Genomic DNA, 25,634 nt, shown 5'->3' with positions numbered 1-25,634 from the left:
GGATGGATGGATGGATGGATGGATGGATGGATGGATGGATGGATGGATGGATGGATGGATGGATGGATGGATGGATGGATGGATGGATGGATGGATGGATGGATGGATGGATGTTTGCATATATAGACGGATGGATGGATTGAGGGAGGGATGGATAGATGGATGAACAGATGGATCGATGGAGGGATGGATAGATGGATAATAGGATGGATAGATGGAAGGGCTGAGGGAGGGATAAGGGATAGATGGATGGATGGATGGATGGATGGATGGATGGATGGATGGATGGATGGATGGATGGATGGATGGATGGATGGATGGATGGATGGATGGATGGATGGATGGATGGATGGATGGATGGATGGATGGATGGATGGATGTTTGCATATATAGACAGATGGATGGATTGAGGGAGGGATGGATAGATGGATGAACAGATGGATCGATGGAGGGATGGATAGATGGATAATAGGATGGATAGATGGAAGGGCTGAGGGAGGGATAAGGGATGGATGGATGGATGGATGGATGGATGGATGGATGGATGGATGGATGGATGGATGGATGGATGGATGGATGGATGGATGGATGGATGGATGGATGGATGGATGGATGGATGGATGGATGGATGGATGGATGGATGGATGGATGGATGGATGGATGGATGGATGGATGGATGGATGGATAGTTGGATGGATGGATGGATGGATGATACATTGATGAACAGCTAGATGCATGGATGGATGGAGAGAGGGGTGGATGGAGGGATGTAGGATATAGGATGGATGCTGACAGAGTGATATCCATGATTTTACTGTAGGTCGAGTCACTCGCTCCAGACACTCCTTCAGTTCTTCATTGATGTTCAAACCAGCTCTTAAACATATAAATAATCTCGTCCACCTGGACAAACTCTTTCAACCCCGAACCATGGAGGAGCTGATACTCATCCCTGAGTCTCATCACTCGCTACAATCTTAGCTATCGTCTATCGTTTGTGAGATCATCTCTTGCTTTTCAACGTCTGTCTCTGTTCTTCACTCAACACAAGAGTGACGCAGGTGCTTCTCTTCTTTTATTCCCTGATTTGAGAACAAGGTTCAGGAGCCACGAGGAGAGACGCTCCAACACTCAAAGTATTTTGTCGGATTAATTCCGGATCACACGGAATTCTGATGCAAACTGTGGAAAGAACATGGAAACCGCGCGTCGCTCACACTCAGGGGAAGCAAAGGCTGCTGGGACTTGAAGAGAAGCGAAGAGGGAGCGTGTTGAAGAAATACACACTTTACCACTTCTTACACATTCGTTAACTAAGATGAAAAATACACAACAAAAACAAATGTCTGGCAATTTTTTTAAGTTTCTTGTGTAAGTTTAACTTAATATTAAAATACAAATAAAAACATTCCATAAAATAAAATAAAATAAATATAGTAAAGACATTAGAGATTCAGAAAAAGAGGAGGACACGGTCATGAAACCTTTTATAATTGTAATGTGTGTTTAGTATTTAACTGTGTGTGTGTGTGTGTGTGTGTGTGTGTGTGTGTGTGTGTGTGTGTGTGTGTGGGTGTGGGTGTGTGTGGGGGTGTGTGTGGGTGTGTGTGTGTTTGTGTGTGTGTGTGTGTGTGTGTGTGTGTGTGTATGTGTGTGTGTCTGTGTGTGTTTGTGCGTGTGTGTGTGTGTGAGCATTTGTGTAACTGTATGTTTTTATGTGAATGAGTGTGTGTGCAAGTTTGTGTGCAGGTGTTTGTTGGTGTGTGTGTGCAAGTGTCTGTAGGTGTGCACTTGTGTGTGTTTGTGTGTGTGTATATGCAAGTGTGCGAGAGTGCAAGTGTGTGTGCAATTGTGTGTGTGTATGTGCAAGTGTTTGAGAGTGCACGAGTGTGTGCAATTGTGTGTGTGCAAGTGTGTGTTTGTGTGCGCGCAAGTGAGTGTGTGTGTGCATGTATGCATTTTCAAGTGTGTGTAGGCATGTGTGTGTTTGTGCATCTGTAGTTACGTGTGTGTGTTTGTGTGCAAATGTGCGCATGTGTGTGCATGTATGTCTGCAAGTGTGTGTGTACATATTTGTGTGCATATGTGTGTTTGTGCATGCTTGTGTTTGTGTGCGTGCGTGTATGTTTGTGTGCGTGTATGTGTGTTTGTGTGCATGTATGTGTGTTTGTGTGCTTATGTGTGTTTATGTATGCTTGTGTGTGTGTGCGTGTATGTGTGTTAGTGTGCGTGTATGTGTGTGCGTGCGTGTGTGTGTGTTTGTGTGCGTGTATGTGTGTTTGTGCATGCTTGTGTTTGTGTGCGTGTATCTGTGTTTGTGTGCTTATCTGTGCTTGTGCATGTGTGTGTGTGTGCGTGTATGTGTGTTTGTGTGCGTGCGTGTATGTGTGTTTGTGTGCGTGCGTGTATGTGTGTTTGTGTGCGTGCGTGTATGTGTTTTTGTGTGCGTGTATGTGTGATTTATTTCATCATGTGTTACAGTATTTTGCATCAACCAACATTGTCTGCACCTAAAATAGAGGAATATCTTATCTTTTTTTTTTTTCTATATCATCTGAAAAATGTGTGTGACAATATAATGTTTGTTTTATTCATTATTTAATATACTGTATATATATATATATTTTTTATTATAAGCCTTGTTCGTCTTTTTGTATTTCCACTCAATAATTTGTCTTCACCTTCAACCTGTCCTTCAACCATAATCCTAATAATTAATCCAAGCTCGTCTTTTTTTAGGTTCACATTCATGTTCAGGGGCGCATCGAGCTGCACGTCAGTCCTGAAGCTCCAACTCACAATATCTCAACTTTAGTTCCTCAACTTTCTCTGGCACTCGTGGGGGTTAAAAAGTAACTTTCGCGAGCCGAGCGTCCAGGTCCTGTGCTGCTGGCGGACACGGTCAGACGTCGGCCTTCTGGACACGTCTGCAGCGCCGATAATGACTCGCTGGCTGCCGCTCACTGGACTTGGGCGGCCAATAAAAAAAGCGAAAGACGCCAACATCTCGAGGCGTCTCGGCGTCCTGAAAATAACTGCCCTGGTGGAAAATGGCGGGATGACGAGGCGTGGAGGGAGAGTCGGGTATAGAGCTTCACGGTCTGTTTGGACCCACAGCGAGTCAGAGGATCAAACAATTTTATTGTATTTTACATTCAGAGTTAAACCCGGTCAGCAAGTGAGCGACTCACACCTGGTTTGTCGCAATTTGAGTCCTCTTGAGTGAGTCTTTTGACTCAAAATGACGGACGAATCACGTCAGGAGTCCCAGGAATCCCAAGAGAGGGATGCATTTTGGTTAAAAATGGTTGGATCCTGAAGAATCATCGTGACCTCGCCCGCCATGAAGAGGATCATAAAGTCTCCTCAAGTGTTCCACTTCATCTCTGGACGTTTAGTGAAGAAATGATGTTTGCGCCACGTTTGAAAAGAGACTTGAAGACGCTCGCTTGATCGGAGGTTGAATGTCAGACAGATAGGATTACTGGAGACGAGAGGAGCAAAGCTGGAGAGAAAAATGTTGCATAGAAAAATAGGTTTTAAGCGATAAAATCATATTGGTCGAGCACCAGATCATTACTGTTACATAAATTATATTATTTTAAATTATTATTTTAGCTTTGTTTCTTTTATTTTTACACTTACAAGATGATCTCATTGAACCTCTAACCTATCCTTCTACCATAATCAGCATAATAATTGTAATTATTAATTCAAATAATTCAACTATTAATTGATCATTTATTTTAAAGTTATTTTTATTTCAAAATGTTCTGCCTTTTTTCAGATATTGGATCATGTTCAAAAGTCTACTAATAGTCTTCCATACCTTAAAAATAATACTGTTGTACTATTAAATATAAAGATGTGACCAATTATCTGTTAGTGTAATATATATTATTGTTATTAATATCTTAAATATATTTATTATTTCATGTAATATAATATTCAATTCATATTGATTTGTATGTATTTCTTTATTTATCTTTTCTATTAACCCTTGTGTCGTCTCAGGGTCAAGATGACCCGAAATCAAATAACACAAGGGTTAAAAAGATAATATATTAATATATTTTTTCATTATAGACACTATCTATGGATATATTAATAAAGTTCACTCATTATATTATTATTTTTTTTTATTATTACTTTTTAATCAAAACATGTATTCTTTTGTCGTTTTAAGTACATTTTATCTTCCACATTTGTGTAAAATATTAATATCTATTAATATATATAATATTATATATTATATTATGTTAAATTGTATTTATATATAAGGTGGTGATGGTCTGATGAAGCTTCATGAAGCATTATCATTATTTTCAGAGTCCACTAGATGGCGGTCTCTGCACTATTTTCCTTTGTTTTTAACAACTGTTCTAATGAAACATCATTTTTAAACTGATGGCGCCACCTACTGACCTCTTAACAACATGACACTGCTTCATGAAGCTTCATCCGACCATCACTAATATCAGGCGCTCAAGCCTGGAACGAGTGAAATCTTTTAACTATATTTTTGTCGCGTTCTATTCCTTAATACGGCAAAAATCTGAGACACTTTCTTATTTTCATTTCATCATTTCATGACATCATCAGGGATGAAGTCAGCCTTCACATTCGAGATGTAGAATCCGCCTCCGTTCGGGTGTTGATTCCACCGTGAGCGGTAACTTGAGCAGCGCCAGTGTTCCTGCAGTCATCAACCAGTGTTGACTGTCGTGGGGGTCTCGCATTCAATAACGCGTCCCCAATTAATTTTGCCGCGCGATAATCCACTCACTGTTGACAACTCATTAAAAGTAAAAGTGCTCGTCTGAATTCAGGAGTGTTGCCTCAGGGCGAGCGGAAAACAAACACGCTGTCGAACACGCTCGGTTCAGTCGAGGGGCTTCGGGATTCGCTGGGATGAGGAGAACGGTGAGCGGAGCGAGCGGCGACCCCTGGTGGCCGGATGTCAACTACAGTTGCATCAGTAGACGTTGGTGTTGTGTGGTGGAATTGCGTTTTGATTCTTCAAGAAATGTTTTCTTTTTCATGTCAATTTCAGAATCTTAGCATTAGTTTTGAATGAATTTCAACAGAAGAACGTCAGAAACATAAAGGTTGGTTTTGTTTGGTGTTTTTTTCTTGACTTTTAGGGTTTTTGACTTGATTTTTTTAGTTTAAGCTTACGTTTGATTTTCATAAACACTGTAGTCAATGTTTTCTCTCGTTGTCAACATGATTGTTTTTGTTATTATTTCTTTATTATTATGTTTTTAAACTCTATACAATTGATTTATTCGGAATATAAATGTAATTTTTCCTTTTTTCAAGAGTTTTCCTCAAGTCAGCCTTTTATCTAGTTCGTGCTTTCTTCCATCCTCCGCTGTCTGTAGCAGTTTTTACTGTTTTCAGTGGATATATATTATATTTGTTCGTGTTGAAAAGTCAAACATATCAAACATATTGTTCTTGACAGTAAGTAATTTAATCGTTGTATTACTTATCAATGTATTATGATGAATTGTTGTAGATTCAAACAATTTCAATAAAGTTTTACCTTACCTTACCTTAGATTCAAGTACAAAAAAGAGAAATAAAAACCTCCACTTTTTGTTCTAGACATTTAACTTCACGTGACCAATAATATTAATTTTTTTATAATATGTTTTAGTTTGTTCTTATTATCTTCCATTTAAAGTATATTTAATTATTGTGTGGTCAATAGTTTTCCAACATTTTTATTTTGATGCTGAATTGATGATGAATTACTGTTTCTATAACTTTTTTTTTTTAAATTTAAACTTTTCTTATTATTATAATGGGAGAATTATTTATCAATTGTTTTCAAAAAAGTCTCCTTTACTTTAAAGACAACTCAACATTACAGAGTGAACATGGGAGGAGTTAGGTGAGTGATGGTCTGAAGAAGCTTCAAGATTCAAGACTCAAGAACAGCTTCATTCTCCAGTACATATTAGTAGTGATGGTCTGATGAAGCTTCATGAAGCAGTGTCATTATTGTCAGAGTCCACGAGATGGCGGTCTCTGCACTATTTTCCTTTGTTTTGAATAACTGTTCTAATGAAACATCATTTTTAATGATGGCGCCACCTACTGACCTCTAAACAACATGACACTGTTTCATGAAGCTTCATTACACCATCACTACATATTAGTATATATACATGGAATTGTCCGTGGCTGTGGACAACAATCTGTGCAAAATATACAAGAAAAAAAAAAGATGTATATATAATAATGTGTTTTCATGAAGCAGTGTCATTATTGTCTGAGTCCACTAGATGGTGTTATTGTCCTTTGTTTAAAAAAACGTAGTTTTTTTTAAATTATGTTGCCACCTACTGACCTCTAAACAACATGACGCTGCTTCATGAAGCTTCATCAGACCATCACTAGTAACTATTTAACAAGTTACCGTAGCAACATCAAAGAATTGGCAAAGATTGTAGCAATTTGAACGATAACCGACAAACTTTTTGTCCTCTTTATGCTGGAGAAACACTTTTACAGCCATTTTAAAAGCATCATTATTCCTCCACGTCATGGTAGTCGGGAACGGTCGCTGAGAAAGTGTCTCGAGGGGGGGAAGGAAGTCTTACCTGGATGTCGTCGGATGTCAAGTGTCCCTTCATGTCGCTGTTCTTCTTCTTGGGCGGGGGCGGGGCCGGCTTGTGGGCAGGTGGGAGGTCAGTCCTGTTAAGAGAGTAGAAGACAACATGACACTCTGCGCCGCGTGGGGTCGCCTCTCTTCACGGCCCTCACCTTCTAACCGCACACTATAATGAGCAGTCCTGCCCGCACTCGCCTTGGGTTCTGATAGATCTGGAGTTGGTGGCTTTGTGGCGGCGGGCAGCCATATCCCCCCTGCCCTTTCAAAGGCTCTCGCTGGAGAGACACTGAGCTAACCAAACCGGGCTGTAATTGGACACGGAGGTGAGGGGGTGGGGGATGGAGGGATCATTGGGGGGGGGTGGGGGTGGGGGGCACGAGTGAGTCCCGGGGGGGCGCCATGCGGACCAACCAACACCCATGTTCGCTGGCATGGGCTAGCTTCAGCTTCTGCTCGCTACTGGTGCGTCATGCATTCAAGATCAAATATGGACTCCAGTGGCCCTGGGTGAGAGTCATCGACGGGGGGGGGGGGTCCTGTGGTCACGACCACGAACCGCCGCTCTCGGTCCAGGCACAACGGAGGTCATGTGATCAGTGAGTCCCACCCCCATTTATCGGCACTGTTCCTGAAGTTGCAAGTTCTTCAGCCAAAGTACATAGAAGATGGACCAGGATCATCTAGCGGTCACAGTGTGGAGGAGCCCCGGTTGATGGAAGCACAAGTGTTGGTTCTTTAAGGAGGTTCTCCATTGTTGCGCTCAGTTCCATAGAATCAAAACATGCTTTCATTCATTCACTGACCTCCACTAGTCTGAGTCAGGGGGGAGTGTACTTGTTGTCTTTCTTTGGAAACAGATCACATCCTCAATGTATCTCAAATACTTCTTCAATGCTAACGTGGCTAATTTGCACCAGAGCTAAACGTATATTTGCATTTTCAAATATTTAAATAACGATTTAAACGATTTATATAAAACTTGTGTTATTCGTTGAAAACAGTTTGTCACGTGTGACTGTAATAAAGAAAATACCTGCGCTGTGTCTCTAATCACACTGCTTTACAGTACACTGTAAGACAGTGCACTAACTTTCCCAGTGCACACATTTCAACAGGGTAGTACTGTCTCAAATCAAACACTGCGGCTACACCGGAAATGACTCGACAGCTTCTTCTTCTACTACTTTGTAACGCTGATTGCAAGCGGCCTTTGGAACCTTATTGCTGACACTTGACAGCACTTTTCTCCAATTGTTAAAAAAATTATTAAGTTGCGTTTCAATGTGTTATTATGGTTGTTGTGGGGTAAAATTTGTGAGACATTTTCGTCGGTATCTGCTCAAAGACACGTCGTCAGTGACGTAGCTTGCGTTTAAGCGTCATCTACGTCACTAAGATGGCGGACGTTAAGGATGGAAAGTGTTCATCGATCCACACTCGATTTTACGGCCATTTAAGTGCTCACTGCGCACTACATTTTCGCACACTGCTCAATGTAGGAGACAAACATCTCACCACACACTTGACTTTTCCTCTGTGAGTAAATGTATCGAACCACGGAAGGCATCAATCAATATAAACCAATCAAAAGCAACATAAAGTTTTTCTTATTAACATTCATTAGAGCAGCAGTACACACACGACACAAGGACATCAGCACGTAGGTTGGTTCATTGTCAAACAACATGCTAACACAACAGAACTGCGATCAAACCATACATTGTTCGGGTTCTTCCTTTCATGAGCTTAAAATCTGGTGTTGTTGCTAAACTTTACAGGATTCAGAAGGAAATGAACTTCAAGAGGAGCGAATCAAAGAAGTACTCGGTCTGTCTCTAATCTTTCATTTTCACGATCATACATTGTTTAGTGAACGATTGAATTACTTTTTGATTTTGATTTTTACCCAGTGAATAGGTTTTACATCATTTCAAATGTCAAGGTAAAATGCGATAGATTGTTTTCACTGAATGACTACCATAGATCTCTGTGAGAGGATGCAGACTAGTATTTCAGGAAATGTTGAATGTAGAATTTTAGAGAAATAAATAAATAAAACATCATGTTCTTACCATCTCAGCCATATGACATTGTCAGGGATTTGTATTCGACTAAAGGTTTGGGATTATTTTTAGATTCATCAGTTCCTATTTGGAGTTAGAAGGAAAAATGTAGGTCCACTTGATGATCGCCACTGAAGCCGAGTTTTTTTTTGTCCAATGGGACGCGCTTACAAACATCCAAATACCTCTATACTGCTCATGATGTCCCTCTTCTGTGACAACCATGAGGAATTGTTCCAAAAAAATTAAACAAGTCTGTATTTTAAGCATGTTTGTAGCAGAAGCTAAAAGGCTAACATGCTAACCAGACAGCAAATAGTACAGTAAATATAAGGAAAGCTCTACTGTAATGAAGATGAAGACAACTAAGCTCCAGTCGCTACATTAAAATGAAGATACATTTTTGCCTATGACTCTAAAAAATACTCTGAATATAATATGTTGATATATGATAATGATAATCAGAACCCATAGTTGACATGAGGGTGAGTAGAAAATGAGTTAAATTTGACTATTGGGGGAACTATCACTGTAAGGTGTTAATACATTATATATTATACAAAGACCAATTTTTCGCCCTGCACTTCATGACATTCGCATCTCACTGTTGTTAGAGCTAATCCAAACTAGAACAGCTAATTGACGTCCCTCCAACATAGCTAACATAGCTTCTATGACACATTTACTTCCTGAAGAGTATGTGATGTGTTGATTTAAGTGTGTCTAAAATAGATGTTGGACTATATTATATCATCAGTATGTGTCTGTTTGTACAAAACTCTCTTTTCATTTAAATATTTACTTTAGAAAATGTGCTTAAGCCCCACCCATTAAATCTCGTTTACAATAACCACACTCTGCTGTGATTGGTCAAACGTCGATATTTGTCACCACACGTCATCAATCCTGAAAGTCTTCACCTCCAAGGCACTTGTTGTATAAACAAAACGAGGCGGGATTACAACTGGCTGAAAGAGAGGTGAAGCCATTATTACGTCAAAAAGGACTCTGCCTTCGTAACCTCTCGTTTGCTCAGATTTCAGACAGGGGAGAACTTTATAAAGTAATAAATTCAAAACATGGTCATGATGAGGGACTTACTGAATCTTGGAGAGGAGGACTTCAACATTTAAACATGAGAGTGAGTCAGGAGAGTTGGGTTTTCACTTTAGTTGCCCTTAAAAAATACAATTTCAATTGAAGGTAAATTGTATTGAACTTATTTGTTGTATTCGGTGCTTCGCAGATGCAACTCTCTCTGCAGTCAAACGATCAGCGGAAATCAATGCCGGTGTCTCCTCGTCGTCGATAACAAAAGTAGAATTACACATCAAACCGGAGCAGCAGGTGTAATTGAAGTGTCGGGGATAATTACCGCCAACAAGCAAACAGCCGGGGTTGTTGCTGTGAGATCATTACAAAGCAAATCTCTTCCTTCGCTCGCCGTCGGATGTCATCTGCCATATCCTGACACAATATCGAGGCTGATCAAAGATAATGAAGTGGAGCGCAGACAGCGAGCTGTTGTACCTACGCGATCTGCCGCCCATTCTCTCTGGTTCACCTCCTTATTTAATAACATGACCTTTCCGCCGGGCCACGCCGGGCGTCCTAATGTGCAGAAAATGTGTGCATGAGTGCATCTCTTAACTCCTCCTTTCACGCTCATCAGTCACGGTCCGCATCACCGTCTCCTGACGGGGCGGCCATGCCACCGCCACGGCCTCCCGTCGCCCACGGCGAGCGCTCGGCGACCTCCTCCATCATGACGGGGAGGCGGCAGCCATTTTATTTACTTCCCTCAGACGGATGTTATTTAATCAGATAATTCATCAAATTCATTTCCAGGGACAAGCTGACTCATTACTCTCTACCCATGAGTCAGAAGTCTGTTGTTCTTGTTCACGTATATTAATCTGACGGTTTTTGATAGTATAAAAAAATATAATAATCAGTTATTTTTAAACATTTGACATGAATAAACAACCATAAACTGCCTTGAAATTCGGATTCTGAAGTTTCTGTTTGTACCTAACACCACCACCTGTGATGATGTCACATTCTGTCATTCTGTCATTCATTGCTAGTAGCTCGTAGCTAGCTAGTCAGCACTAAATGTATGCTTTTCTGAAGGATAAAGACGAAACGCCAATGCTGTAAAATAATCTGCTGTCATTAAAAAAGACCTGAGGCTTATCTAAAATTGGAAAATATGAGGCAGCAGACGTCAAGTATGGTTTTAAAGCCAAACTGAAAAAAGTCCAGCATTGCCTCAAGTTCTTAACAAATAATACATGTTGAGAGTGAATAAAAGTAAGTAAATACAATTCATATGTTTATTTTTATTTATTTATTTTGAAGCTTTTGCATTATGTTGGGCTGATGGAGCTTCATGAAGCAGTGTCATGTTGTTTAGAGGTCAGTAGGTGGCGCCATCAGTTTAGAAATGATGTGATGTTTCACTAGAACAGTTGTTTAAAACAGTGCAGAGACCGCCATCTAGTGGACTCTGAAAAGAATGACACTGCTTCATGATGTTTCATCAGACAGTACTTTTACAGGGTGGGTCCCTGGACATGGTGTTTTGAGGATCTTGGCATGGTGGAGTTTAGGAACCCCTGGATCGATCTTTTATTATGATTTATCCGTATTGCAGGCCAATATAACTCAAAACCGACTTCGGTCTTTGGTTTACAGTGTATGAAATATGAAACTAAACAGTCCAAACATTTCGGAGTAAAACATTTTTTGTCAATTTCTCGACGTCACTAGCTGACAACCAGCGCCATCTGCCTTAATCATAGCAAAAAGACAGAGATGGTTCGATCAACTCTATAGTTTTCGACTCACAGTTGTGACTTGCTGAATATAAGCTCGAAAACAACTTGACATTAGACCACTTGCTGGAGCTCAACTTGCTACTGTGGTGGAGAAGTCAAGCCCCCCAGTGTGTCAAAAGGAGTTCAGCTTTTAAATGAGTACTCAAGTAGTGTTTTTAAGAGTTAATTGTCTTCTTTACAACATCACCATAACCGTAACCCTAAAACAACAATGAGTCACTTATCTTAGCATATGATAGTTAAAGTTGGTCTCATTAAGTCAAAGTTTCGATGTTGTGACGAGATCTAACACGGAAAACAACCCAAATAATGAGTCATCGTGATGCAGTTCTTGCACCAAGATGTTGTTGAATTGTCACCATGCCATGAGTTGTGCGTCGAAGCCGGCTGACAGTAACAGCGTGAATCTTTCTGTGTAATTAGATTTACGTCTTCGTGCAGCAGCGACGTAAACCAGCGGACCACTGGGACCTCGTATCAAGCACGTCCTCGACTACATGATATAACCAACATATCCTGTCAAACTCTATCGAATCCAACCTTGTCTATAATCGAGTTACTCAGCCCACCGAGGCGGCGGCGGCGGCACTTCATAGACCGTCGACGCATTGAGGGAAAACAATAAAAGGTAGCGTCGGTGTTTGAGCCGTGAGCACAAACACTCAACTGTTTAGTCAGGCAAACGTGTGCAAAGAGAGATGTGTGTGCTCAGTGTGTGCAGCCAGAACAGTCCAGCATGTAGAGGGCATGCAAATACAAATGTGGCAGGACGTCTAGATGAAGCCAGAAATCACTCCAGTCCCATCTGGTTGCTGGGAGTGAAATGCTAGGAAGATAAAAATATAGGATATTGAAACAACACGATGGAAAATTACTGGTCTTCTCTATATTTTTAATGTCATTGTTTGATTCCTGCAAATGTCAGTGGAATATCTAAAGCTGTGTGTGAAGAAAAGATCACGATTCTGTGCGAGATGGTTGTCCTGGAGATGAGGATCAGTCGGAGTATCTTGGAGTCTTGATCATAAGTGAGGGGAGGATTGGACGGACGTGTGAGTACATCGTCGTCAGTCTCGGTAGTGATAAAAGAGCGGAAACTTCCCACTGATGGTTGATTTCTAATCTTTGCTGTGCTCAACAGCTTTCGAGTTGTATTAGAACAAGATCACAGATATAAAAGTTTTCTTCTGGTCTCTTTGTTAACCTTTTTCTTACAGCAAACAAAATTAGTAGAAACGCGTTGAATTATCACACCCAATAGTTAGTAAGTAATGGTAAGTAAGTAAGTAATTCAATTTACTAAGTGTAAAAATATACTATAAAAGGCCAAGTCACATAAGACCAACACAGGAGTCACAGAATCAACAGGAAAAAGGCTGCACGAATAAAAATGTCTTCTTCTTCAAAGATTTTCTTGAAAGAGTCAGTAGACTCATCATTACCGTTTTCAAATGTTTTAAACAAACAAGCAAAAATGTGATAAGAAACATCAGGAAACCTCTGAATGATTTTACCGAGGGGAGTCAAGTACAGCAAAAATAATGGGAAACAAAACAGAACCTTGAGGTACTCCACACAACAGATCCGCTTATTCAGACCTTTTTTGATTGGCACAAATACAATGAAACTGCGCCCAGAAAGGTATGACGAGAACAACTGTAACACAGACCCAGACAGTCCCACTTCATCCCTCAGTCTTCTCAGCAGGATCTGGTGATCAACTGTGTCAAAGGCTGAGGAGAGGGTTTCCTTGGTCAAAAACATCCATCTGTGTGGATGCATCCCTTGTTGCACTGCCTGCCCCTGTGTAGTAAGAACTAACATACTTCCTGACTTCTCTTAGGTAAGGTTCAAATTTAGCTTAATCTGCAGGCTTTCTAGAAAATACTTTCGGTCTATGAAGTGTCGGTGGGCTGAAGAACTTGATTATAGAAAAAGGTTGGATATGAAAATCAGACGTTCTGATAATGATTATGGGGCGCTGGAAGTAGCACCCCTAGTAAGTCAGAAATGTCAAATGGCACCTTAAGATAAGTAGCTTGCAATATTTAAAAGTTTCGAGGATGAGGGTTTTGCCATTTGGAACCCCACTTACATTTTAATTTTGGAAAGTTTTTTGGGTTGTTTTTTTATTCTGCAATGTCTTTGTTTGTATTTGTGTTGGTTGGGTAGAAAGCGTCCCTGATTTCACGGTGCAGAGGAAAGGTTGTAACTCTAATGTTACCTCAGGGTCAAGGTGACCTGAAGGCCTGAAAACAAATGTGTTTGTGGTATCCCTTGTGTTGTCTCTTGGTCAAGGTAAACAGTGTTGGAGGTCGTTCACCTTGACCCAGAGACAACACTTGTGTTAACAGTTTTCCTTAATTTTTTTTATTATTGTATTTATATTGAATGCTGTATGTTATAGTATAAATTAAATGTATTTGCACTTTCTATCTAAACAAGGAGCATAATTAACGTCTAGTAGCTTTTACATTAATATAACACACATTACATTAATATTACACACATTACATACTAGTTTCAACTGTTTATTTCATGGTATATGTAGATCTATGTACTGGCACAAAGAGCGCCACGTTGAATAGTTTTTCACCAACAGTCTCAGCATGTTTTGTGTGAACGCACTATAACAGAACGCTATGCATTACAGTTTATTGATCTGATAACAAGGTCCACTTGTCATTTTGTTACTCAGGTCATGGACACAAGCTAGGTGCTATCGTCTCTTGGTTGTGGGTGTGTTTTGAAGCTCCTCTGGACTAGCCCAATGGTGTTTCTGGGCAGAAGGAAGTATTTGCTCATTTACTTAAGAAGCCATGGATTAGGTGGACACATTTTAATGGATTTCTCTGGTGATGTCTACATTTGTCGTACGATTCGCCCTAAATGAAGGTAAAACAGTCTTGTGTTGGGACCTCAGAAGTTAACTGTAATTAAATGGGATTAAATCCCGGTTAATGTTCAATTACACAACGAGTTTGTGCTCCCTCCTGAATTTTAAATAGAATAAAAGCTCTTTCTGTTAATTTGACTGAAAATGTAATCTCATCAAGCGGCCAATTCTCCAACGAAGAGCGTTGCGCTGATTATCTTCTGCCAGCTAGATTATTTATACCATTTGTTTGTCCGGGTGTCTGTCCGTCTACAAGATTACACTAAACAAACGCATTGGTAATGAAATTTGCTGGAGGGTTGCGGCGGAGGCCAAGAAATAAAACCCATTTAAGTTTTTGATTATTTTGGGAAGAATCAGATTAGCATGCAAATACAGGCTTTTTCATTCTGGCAGAAGTCTATCGTCTGGTGGTCGGAGCCTCGGATCGTTCTCGAAAATTATCTCCATTAAAAGAACATTCTCGGAAATGATCGTGTCAGAATCCATTTAGTGAAAGAACCCACCTAGAGGTTTGGATTCCAGTTATCCAGTTATCAGTTTTTTTTCTACCTAGAAAGAACCTACTTTTCTTCAAATATAAGAGGCCACGGCTAAAGGATTCAACACCTTCTTTTCCTTAAATCTCAGTAATAAGACCTCCAAAGATGTGATTCTTGGATCTCTGTTCAGGGAAATATTTTGTAGTTTTGACTCTTTCAGATGAGTTTGACTCACTTTCTTTATGAATCAGAAACCTCCAAATCATCTCTTGATTCACAAGAAAATAAAGCATCGTAGATTTTCCAAGGCTGAACCAACAAGTCCACTCACATAATCTCAATCTCACCAGTGAGCCTTGTTTCCAAACAGACATAAAGGAGAATATTTGGTGACACTTGTTGCTCTTGTGGTCGTTGGTTATTCACAACAAAACAACTTCCTGTCCCTAATTCATATCTAAACAGTAGTTCCATCCAATGGCAGATCAGAGAGTAAGAATTGCACATTTATCTTAGGGATAAGATAAAAAAATAAAGATTTGGACGCCTCTGCTCGTACACATTTCTCAGAGGATAAGATCATATGGTTTTCATTAGTCTTCTTCTTGATTCATTTTCCCTCTCTGCATATGTCACCATGACATCTGGTCTTTAATTGGCTACTAAAGTTCATATTTTAAACTGTAATTAACCACTATCTAGCCAGCGCTCTGAAGACCTTAAAGCTGCCATACTGTCACCCAGAACATGTCGCATTCCCTTCTTCTATAATGTCACCCAATTGTAAAATAAACTTTACATTGACTTTACCTACTACATTACCATATTTAAAAAGATATGACATGGGAAAAGTGCTACGCTTCAAGTGGTTCCTCAGGGTTATTGATTCTTGAACTGTTAATTCCAGTGAGTCAAGTTGAAATCGAGCACAAACAGGGCCAAGTTCCTCAAACTGTTGACCGGGTTTAACCTTTCAAACAAAACAACACGTCCTGGTCCATCCGACTTAACACGTGTAAAGACGACGGACGCCTTGAGAGATACCGACTAAAAATACTCTTCACACTCTTGGTACTTTCATCACGAGTGTGATCGGAGCGAGGGGATGGGAGAGAACGTGGCTCGATGAAATGCAAATAATCCGCCAACGTTACAAGCCTGCATGGATAATCTCAGAAGTCAAAAATTAGAATCGTTTATTATTCCATCAGTGAGGTGCTGGTTGATTTGTGAGAGTGGGCACATAGCGTTATATAGTGGAAGCTCGACAGATGCCTCTAAATACACTCGCACTGGCGAGATTTATTTTTATTGTAAGGGGATCATAAATGAATGTAATTCTAATTAGCACGGAGGTTGAGGATGTGCATTATTTCCTTTCCCTCTGACCCAATTCCTCGTCCTTTCAGTGTTTCTATCTCTCGGGTTCGGCACATCTCGACCACCTCGTGTGATGCACACCGAGGTCGATGTGTTGTAGGCAGCGACGTGTGGGCGTTAGCCCCGCAAGGCCCGGATAATAACGAGAGCTGACAAGTAACACAAGCCCCCCCGGGGGTCTCAAATACGGCAGGCAGGAAAACCAACAGTTCAAGTTGTTACTGTTTCCTGTGGAGCTGGATGTGGTGGACCGAGGATTGCTTCGGGGGGGCGATCCAGATGATATTTAGACTAGTTCACATAGGAGTAGCTCACTGTGGATATTCCATGGAGTTGCTGGACATGTTCTAGTCCTTAACTTAAACACTTTATACCAGATGACTCATATGGATTTTTACACCACACAGTTCCAGTCCTAGGCGACTCAAATCGACTTGACTTAGCTGATCAGTAGTGATGGTCTTATGAAGCTTCATGAAAGAGTGTCATGTTGTTTAGAGGTCAATAGGTGGCGCCATTAGTTTAAAAATGATGTGTTGTTTCATTAGAACACTTGTTTAAAACAAAGGAAAATCGTGCAGAGACTCTGAAAATAATGACACTGCTTCATGTAGCTTCATCAGACCATCACCACTCAACACTATTTTTACGATACTGGGAAAACATGTTAAATAATTTCTGATACGACAATGAAAAATGGCATATTTTTGAATGTTAAAACAGATATAATAACAGCTGTCTGTGGTTATATATGGCTGTGGAATGTATTCTTAAGTTATCTTTTGAACCATTTGAATAATGAACCATGAACTGGACTAGTTCATTTTATAAATGCTCAACTTAACATTAAACTAGTTAAGATAGAAAGTGAACTTCTTGGTCCGACAAACCGTACCGTTCTTCTTGCATTGTTTTAAAGAAAATGCCAACTTTGTTTCTTGTGAGTCTTCAGTGACGCCGGTCTCCGACAAATAAGTCGTAGGAAGTCAGTGGAAGTAGGAACTAAAGCAGGGGCTTAAAATATAGGTTGTAAAAATAGTAGATGCTTCGACGTACCATGTAGAAAGGCAACATAAACTGTGTAGAATCGGCTAGAGTCGGGCGAAGACGAGGTGGTATAAAACTTTCTCACTGTGATAGTCGAAAAAATAAAGGTAAGGAAGGTTAGGTTTACAGTTCCAGCCACTCTCCCTGTTACTCTGATATCACAGTTGCCTCGACCTGTTCCACTTTGTTCCTCTGTCTATTACCCCAACTATTTGAACTGTCACTGACAAACACATTGTGTTGTATCACTACAGACTTAAAGACACAGGCTCAAATGTGTGTGGCTCATTTAGCATTTGACATCCCGCCAGCGTCCTTTGTTCAAGCACCGTTAAAGTCCTAAACATCGACCCGTGCCGACACTTCTGAGAAATTACGCATTTGCAAAGACGGCTTTTGCCTGACGGTGCCACTGTACGACCATCGCAGCCAAGTTACGCAGCTCCCATTGATCTCCGTTTGCGCTTATCTGCCAATTTAAATGCTAATCATACTTTTAATTGCGAGACGCGATAAATGTGATTTGATCTTTCAAAAGGCAATTACTTTCATGCTTTGTCCGCCTCCCTTTCTTTCTAAAGGGCAAACAACAATCAGCTCTAAGAGGCAGAAAACAAGAAATAAAAGAGCCGAGAAAATGCAATTTCTGTCCTTTGAGAAGTTTATCAAAAACTAGATATGCTGTCAGTACACACAACTTTACAATTATACACTCAACACCGCAGGCATTGATACTAATGGGGACACACTGCATGTTTCACATTCTTAACAAAGAAAATCAAGCAATGAGTTGAATCCAACACAATTAAATTCACTCAAACGTCGCTCAAGTGTTAAATGGTCACTGTTTTTTTTCCCGCACACTTAAAATAAAATCTGTTGACCACTGTGATGAAAGCAAAAGCAAAAAACGTTCCTAACAAAAGGCAACACGACATGAATGCTGAAAGCCAATTAAAAGAAGCTAGGTCGGCACCCGTCGGCCATCTTGAGTAGTTCAGTTGCAGAGATAATGGTGAGCCTAATAATGCCTAGACTTGAGTACTGACATGTGTCTTTTGAAGCTAGATTTGTTCTCCTGTTTAGTTGTCAACAGGAGTGTGTAACGTTAGTGACATCAGCTCTTTGCTGTCAAGATATCATTAGTCAAGCAAAGTTGAGCAATTAGTTATAGTCCAAATTCAAATTTTCCGACTAAGGGTAAGGATTATTTAATCCGTGAAGCCTCAACATGAGAAATTGTTCCAAAACAAATTCAATAAGTATCTATTTTAATCTTGTTTGAAGCAGAAGCAAAATGCTTAAATGCTAATCTAACATCCTAATCTAATGTCTGAAATTGTGCCTTCTCCAAGCGCACTGCTTTACAGTACACTGTAAGACTGCACTTACTTGCGCAGTGCACACATTTTCGACAGGGTAGTACTGTCTCAAATCGAAGACTGCCTCTACACACTTACCGGAAATTACTCTTTACTCGGAATGACTTTTTAACGCTGATCGCAATCATTTGTTGGAACACTATCGCAGACAGCACTTTTCGCCAAGTTATTAAGTTGTGTTTCATTGGGTTATTATTGTTGTCTTGTTTTGTGGTAAAAATAAGTGAGACATTTACGCCGGTATCTGCTCCCCAGTAATGGATCTTTAGCGGCGTAGCTCGAGATGTAGCGTCATCTACTTAACTAAGATGGCGGCCATTGAGGGTGGAAAGTGTCCATCGATCCAAGCTCAATTTTCTGGCTATTTGAGCGAGCCAATTGATCTACATTTTCGCACACCCCTGAGTGTCAATCACTTTTGTACGCAAAATATTGAGTGCTGAAGTGCGAGATTTGGGACACACCACCTGTCTGTCTTGAACAATACAAGACTGAAATTACAGATGATAAGTATGCTGGTATTAGAATGTTTATAACTGTGCCTTTTTAAACGAGAAGAAACGAAGAATAGTGGGCGCGACCGTCAATAACGTACTTTAGAGCAGTCGACCTGAGGGTGAGTAGAACATTTTGTAAATGGCACACTCTGCTTTATAATGTTTGGCCCTGAACCACTTTTTCAATAAAAGTGCACATCGTTTTTGGAGCGCCACCTACTGAGTAGGGATGTGTATTGGCAAAAGTTGGTGTTACGATATGTATCACTTTACAATGGCAAAAATACAACATATTGATGCAACACTAATAGACTCAGGGACTCGTTCTTTCCTCGTGCTATTCGATTGTATAATTCAGAATTTGGGGGCAGGAGCGAAGCGAAAGGATGATTCTATGATTCTTCAATAACGTACTTTAGAGCAGTCGACCTGAGGGTGAGTAGAACATTTTGTAAATGAGAATTTTAAGTGAATTATCCCTTTAAGTGTCAATGATGGATCCCAGTGATGGGTTGACGTGACTTCATGACAATGTCGCACTTTTCATTACCCAGTAGGTGGCGCTCGTGGATATGGATGTGAAAAAGGAAAGAATGCCATGTGAGCTTAGAACAATGTCCCCAATGTGGGAAGAAAAAAAAGTATATTTATCAGTGAGAACCTCATGAAATGACGGGTTGATGTGGTTTAATGGATGGTTAATGTATCTCTGGATTATCTCTCGCTCTGTAAAGGCGGCGATGTCTGTTTGTTGCACATCTGTTCACGCACTATTTTCGCTTACCTTTGCACATGTTTGTTTGGGTCACATTAATCAGAGCGTTTAGAACAAACACAGCACAAGTATTTGTTTGTTTCGTGAACATCTGTTTCTGTGCTGGTGCATCAACATGTACCAACACGTCTGTTTACCTTTGAAGAGGTGGAATGTATTTCACATTTTCCTGACAGGTCTCTGGGTAGTAACTGTGGAGGAGGAGGTCGTGGTTCAAAACCCCAGCAAGAGAGCAAGTGTAGACCACTTGGGCAAAGTCCTTAGTGCCGCACGTCGATCCACTTAAATAGAAGTGTTTGCTAAATAACACGCAATGGTGGCGCTACATGTTTTCTTGGCGTGTACTCTGGAATGTCATGGCTTAAGGCAACAGAAGTTGTTGTTATGTTCAATGCCAGGTGTGTATATAAGGCCTCGCTTCATCTTTCAACTGAAAGCTTAATATTGATATTAAAGCAAAAATATTGTTCAAAGACCGCTCACTAGATGGCACACTCTGCTTTATAATGTTTGGCCCTGAACCACTTTTTCAATAAAAGTGCACATCATTTTTGGAGCGCCACCTACTGAGTAGGGATGTGTATTGGCAAATGTTGGTGTTACGATATGTATCACTTTACAATGGCAAAAATACAACATATTGATGCAACACTAATAGACTCAGGGACTCGTTCATTCCTCGTGCTATTAGATTGTATAATTCAGAATTTGGGGGCAGGAGCGAAGCGAAAGGATGATTCTATGATTCTTCTTTTAGGTCTTTGTGTAATTTCCTTAATCTGTGTTCTTTATATTTGCACTTTGTTCTGTATGTGAACTTTGTTTTTTGTTCTTGTTCTTGCGAAACTTGCTGTAAACCTTCTATTGTCTGCTGTGAACTGGAAACCCAATTTCCCGAAAGAGATCTCCAGAGGGATTAATAAAGTATATCTATCTATCCATCTATTGCAATACTGTAGGAACAAGGATATATTTGAAATATTGTCCGAGTACTTGACGCTGTTCAGTATTTACAGACCACAAAGTCGTAGTAGCTTTAATTTGTTTTTAAAACCAAAATATGTCCAAACATCAGCTTTAAAAGCAGCTGGAGTCTACTGTATCTCCTCGTCCTCAGTCATCTTTGGGATCTCGCAGGATTTCATTGTTTCATTTAATTCAGTATATATGAAGCCAAATGAATAATAATAATATAAATTAAATCGATAAATTGATGAATACAACCAAAGTTAAATTTTAGAATCAATGTTTTCTTACATGTGTGTCATGAAGCCTCATTAATCCATGACTTTGGCACTTTGAAGCAGATATGTTGACGTCGCCCAGAGCTGTGTCAGAGGTATGCGACGTGGCGGTGGCGTGTTGAGGGGTTTTGCAACGATCTGAAGCAAGACGGCTTTCGAGAGCCGGCCTCAACAAAAACGAAATGAAAGAAAGTCGTGCAGTGGTCGGCATTCGGTCACACATCTCCATCACGACAAACGCATTTTTTGCTAAACAACAATTACGCTTTTCACAAAATCCAGCAGGGATCCCAACAGTTAGTAGTAATTGGAGCGATTTTGTCTCGACACCACACTTTCATTCTGCAGATGGCTCATCGTCCACAATTGGCCGCTGCTTTCAGGGGCTCATCATACATCACGTCCGGGGCCCCGAAGACAATAGCGATGAACACGTCCGTTCCTCAAAAACATCGCTTTTGACGACTGCCATCTTTTTTTTTTTTTTCTTCGCTTTCGGCGTCGCAGGAGGGCCGCCGACGGGTTAGCATTGACCAAAGTCAGCCTCGCCGTGCGCTCAGAGGCATGACTGGCGGTGCATTCAGGCGTGTTATCAAACGCCCCGGCTTGATTAACAGCTCATCAACATGCAGAATTAAACACTCCGGCTCAGTGAGTCCAATCCGCCGCGACATCAGAACCATCAGTCTCGCTGTGACTCGCATACATCAGAAAAAAAAAACTTCAGCCGGCAACATTCAACTCACCACAACAAGTTGTGTACATTTTTTTTTTTTAAAGCTCCGGTCACATGCCGAAGAGACTCATATCACGGTGACACAAGACGGACACGACGACTTCTCATGCTTTTTTTTGGCACATGTCATGCACACACACGGGGAGTTTTTGGGTTGTGGAAGGAAAGAACACAACATATAGACACTTAACAGAAATGTCTCGAAAGATTTGTGATCCATTGAGGCCCGAAAACACGATTCATTTGATTAATCCTTGCGGTTAAATCTGTTCGAGCTGAAATGGAAAAAAAAAACGTTTAATTTAATACATAATGAGTCATTTTTTTTAATAACTTAATAATAATAAAAGGACCTCCTGCTGTTTCCTTTTTCAGCTGTCAATCTTAACGGCCAAGGCTTGAAGTGAAAGATGTAATTTCACTTATTTTCTACTCACCCTCATGTCGACTAAGGGCCATTATTTTCAGAGTAATTCTTTATCGGGAAAAATGTATGTTTATTTAAATGAAGCCCTGGAGCTCAGTTGTCTTCATCTTTGTCCAAAAATACACTTAAAAACATTCAAATACCTCCATGATGCTCGTCATGAGAAATTAAATAATTCTATATTTTAAGCTTGTTTTTACTCTACAAGTGTATTCTCATTACTCTAGTTTAAGTTTACTTTACAAACAGTTTTTCAGTGTCTTTTTGGACGAAGATGAAGACGACTGAGCTCAGGTCGCTACATTAAAATGAACAAACATTTAGGTCTATAACTCTAAAAAAGAACATATTACTCGATTAAAATAATCAACCATTAGTTGACATGAGGGTGAGTAGAAAATAAGTGAAGTTTTAATCTTGGGTGAACTATCACAATAAGATTGACTCTATTACAACTTCAAGGGGATGGTACTGTTATGTGTTGTACTCTTACAATAACAATTGAGATAATTTTACTTGTAATTCATTGTTGAATTTAGTTGTAATAGAAGGAAAAGCGCTATTTTCGTGGGAATTAAGTTTGAGCAGAAGTTAAGCACAGTTCATAATGTACTGTGTAGTTGGATCCAAATTAAATTAAATACAAATTAGAAGTTGCTATAGTGATTCGAGAGGTTACATTTTCAATTTTTTGGGATGATTTTCTGGCATTATAAAGATTAAAATCGAATCTGAAAACCTTGAAACTGATGTGGGTTTGTGCTTTAAAGGCGTAAAATAAGAATGTGTCTTGTTCACTGTTCAATATGTAGACTTTTTATTGGCACAAGTTTTATCAATTTGGCGCCTAATTTAAATTTGAACCTTTTTTTTAAATAAAACAGTCACTTTAGATCAATACAGACTTAATTTTGTCACCATCTTAGATATTGGCGCTTCTTTATAAACGTCACGTGATATTCCAACGGTTGTCCAGAAAAAACTAATATTTCCATTTCAGCTCGGGCACCGACGGGCGGCGTCTCCTCACAGCGGCGTGCTCAGGTACGTGACCTGCACGCCGCCGTTACATGCAGGCAACAGAATGGAGGATCCGGGAGCACAGGGGTCAGCGGGGGAAAGACTGGGGTCGGGTGCCTCTACTTTCCTTGTGGGGGACTCTGGCTTCTCTGGAGCCTGTGTCACACAACTATCAGCCACTGCAGCAACGGCAATGCTGAGGGAGGGGAGTGGGAGACAGAGAGACGTTACTTCAGCGTGAGTAGAAAGATCGATTAGCAGGGCACGACAAAGAGACAGAAAGCAATGGGAGACGGGAGAGTCGCTGCTGCTTCATTCGTCTTGAGAAGCGTTCCTGAGAGGTGGGAGCCGTCGGCTCCTGCGGAAGGGGGGGACGGGGCCCCACCGGCGGCGACAGGAGGATAAAATACACAATCTGGCCGAGGGTCTGGCGCGATGGCGCGGGATCACCTGCAGGAACCGACGAAATAGGCTTTGTAATCTCATCATGTGAGATGATTAACAGCTTGAGAGGACCCTCAGCCAGATTCTGCACCCCACCCCCCACCCGTCCGTCTGGACTCCCACCTCGGTAGTCTTGGTCTTATTCCCGGAGAGGAGCACAGCCAACCTCCTGCACTCAGCTGCATCATTCCCGTGCGGATATAGCTCACGCCGTGTGTTCGCCAACGGCGTCCTGGAGACCCCCAGCGAGTCACGGGACGTTTCCAGTTTGACCGAGACCCTGGACCAGTTGTGTGCTCTATTAATCTTCTGCCTGTATTGTTAGTCTTCTATTTATTCATGTAGTAGACTTCATGAAACTAAATATCTGCCACATGTTTATACATGTTTTTTTTGGAAACTTGTAAACTTTTTTGTACATTTGTGATTTAATATTTTTTCCAAATACTTTTGACCTGTTTTTTACTTTCTTTAGATATAGTATTACTATGTAATTTACGAAATTGAGAAGCACAAATTGTCTTAAATTGTATTATTATTATCAGTCATTTCTTATAAATTATATCTTATAAATTTCTTCCTCTCTCTTTGCGCTTCATGGATCTACTGACTCCTTTAACAAACATCTTAAGACGTTTTTATTCGTTCAGGCTTTTCCTTGATTTTCTGGAACTCCTGTGTTGTTCTCAGTTTTATCTTGACCTTTAAAGTATATACTTTATTGAATATTGTTTTGATTGTTTAAGCGCTTTGGGACCTTGGTCTGGAAAAGCGCTATATAAATATAAATTACTAACTTACTTACTTACTTATAATTTAAAAAAGATCACACGTCACCCTTTTTAATTAATATTTCTGCATCATCATTCAAATCATGTTGAATATAAACATATTGGGTTGTTTTTTTTTCAATCATGTTTAGTTCACACTAAAGCTATATTTTCTCTAGAATTAAACACAACTCATTGGCGAGCAGAAGTAGAACGAGTGGACACAATAATAAGTGGTTCTGAATGGCTGTGACTCGATGTGTGTCAACAGAAGGGAGATGAAGTTTCATCACCCATCAGTGCAGGGTTGCGTCAGAACTACTGAGTTCATGGGATGTCAGGCTGGTTATAATTGCTGTTTATAATGAAAATATTTGGATCAAAAGCTTCAGACGCAAGACGAGAAAATGACTAAATTGAGAAACGTGTTTTTTTCTTATTTCGACTAAAACTATATAAAGACGCAACAAACGATGATTGATCGAACTCTACAGTGTCGTATTGAGAGGTTGACACATAGAACCCCCATGATGCATCTGTTTGATGTAATTCCTCAGATCAACTGAGAGGCAGTTTAACCAACTCTAGTGGAGTTTGACGTGCAGGCAAGTCGGAAGGAAAACTTTTGGTATAATTTTTCTAAACTGGAAACTTTTTGAAATGTCATGTATTTGTTTATATCTTTTAACAAAATAGTCTATTCATAATAATGGGAATAAATTGATCTGTAAGAAAATAATCTTCATAAACATGATGTTGAAATATTTAAGTCAAAAGTGAATTTGAAGTTTCAAATAATTTATCATTAAATTCCTCAATTGACAAGAAACTAATTTCAGATCCTGTGATAAACAAAGTGAATATAAAAAAAACGTTTATATCTTTACAATACGAATCATCTTCTGTTTTGAAATAGAAAATTGGAACATATTTTTTCTCATAAGAAAAAAGCTTAAAACTCAAATCTATGAGAGACGAAGATTAAAAAAAAAAGTAAATTTAATAGATA

The 25,634-nt window shown here is 40.0% G+C and overlaps 1 protein-coding gene across 4 annotated transcripts in view; it reads right to left on the bottom strand.

Moving 5' to 3' along the window:
* The window catches only part of nectin1b (nectin cell adhesion molecule 1b), a 195,941-nt gene that overhangs the window by 18,472 nt on the left and 151,835 nt on the right, over window positions 1–25,634 (bottom strand). For 3 of the 4 annotated variants that reach the window (XM_087796355.1, XM_087796356.1, XM_087796353.1), the window contains exons 7-8: window positions 23,541–23,607; window positions 6,612–6,707 (exon numbers count right to left, since the gene is read on the bottom strand). In XM_087796355.1, coding sequence (XP_087652481.1) covers window positions 6,612–6,707; window positions 23,541–23,607 — 163 coding nt within the window. The remainder of the gene's footprint in view (window positions 1–6,611; window positions 6,708–23,540; window positions 23,608–25,634) is intronic. The other variant, XM_087796354.1, reaches the window with a different exon arrangement.

This window comes from Callionymus lyra, chromosome 7 (assembly GCF_982586985.1).
Source record: "Callionymus lyra chromosome 7, fCalLyr1.hap1.1, whole genome shotgun sequence".
NCBI lineage: Eukaryota > Metazoa > Chordata > Actinopteri > Syngnathiformes > Callionymidae > Callionymus > Callionymus lyra.
This window is presented reverse-complemented; position numbering and strand designations above follow the sequence as displayed.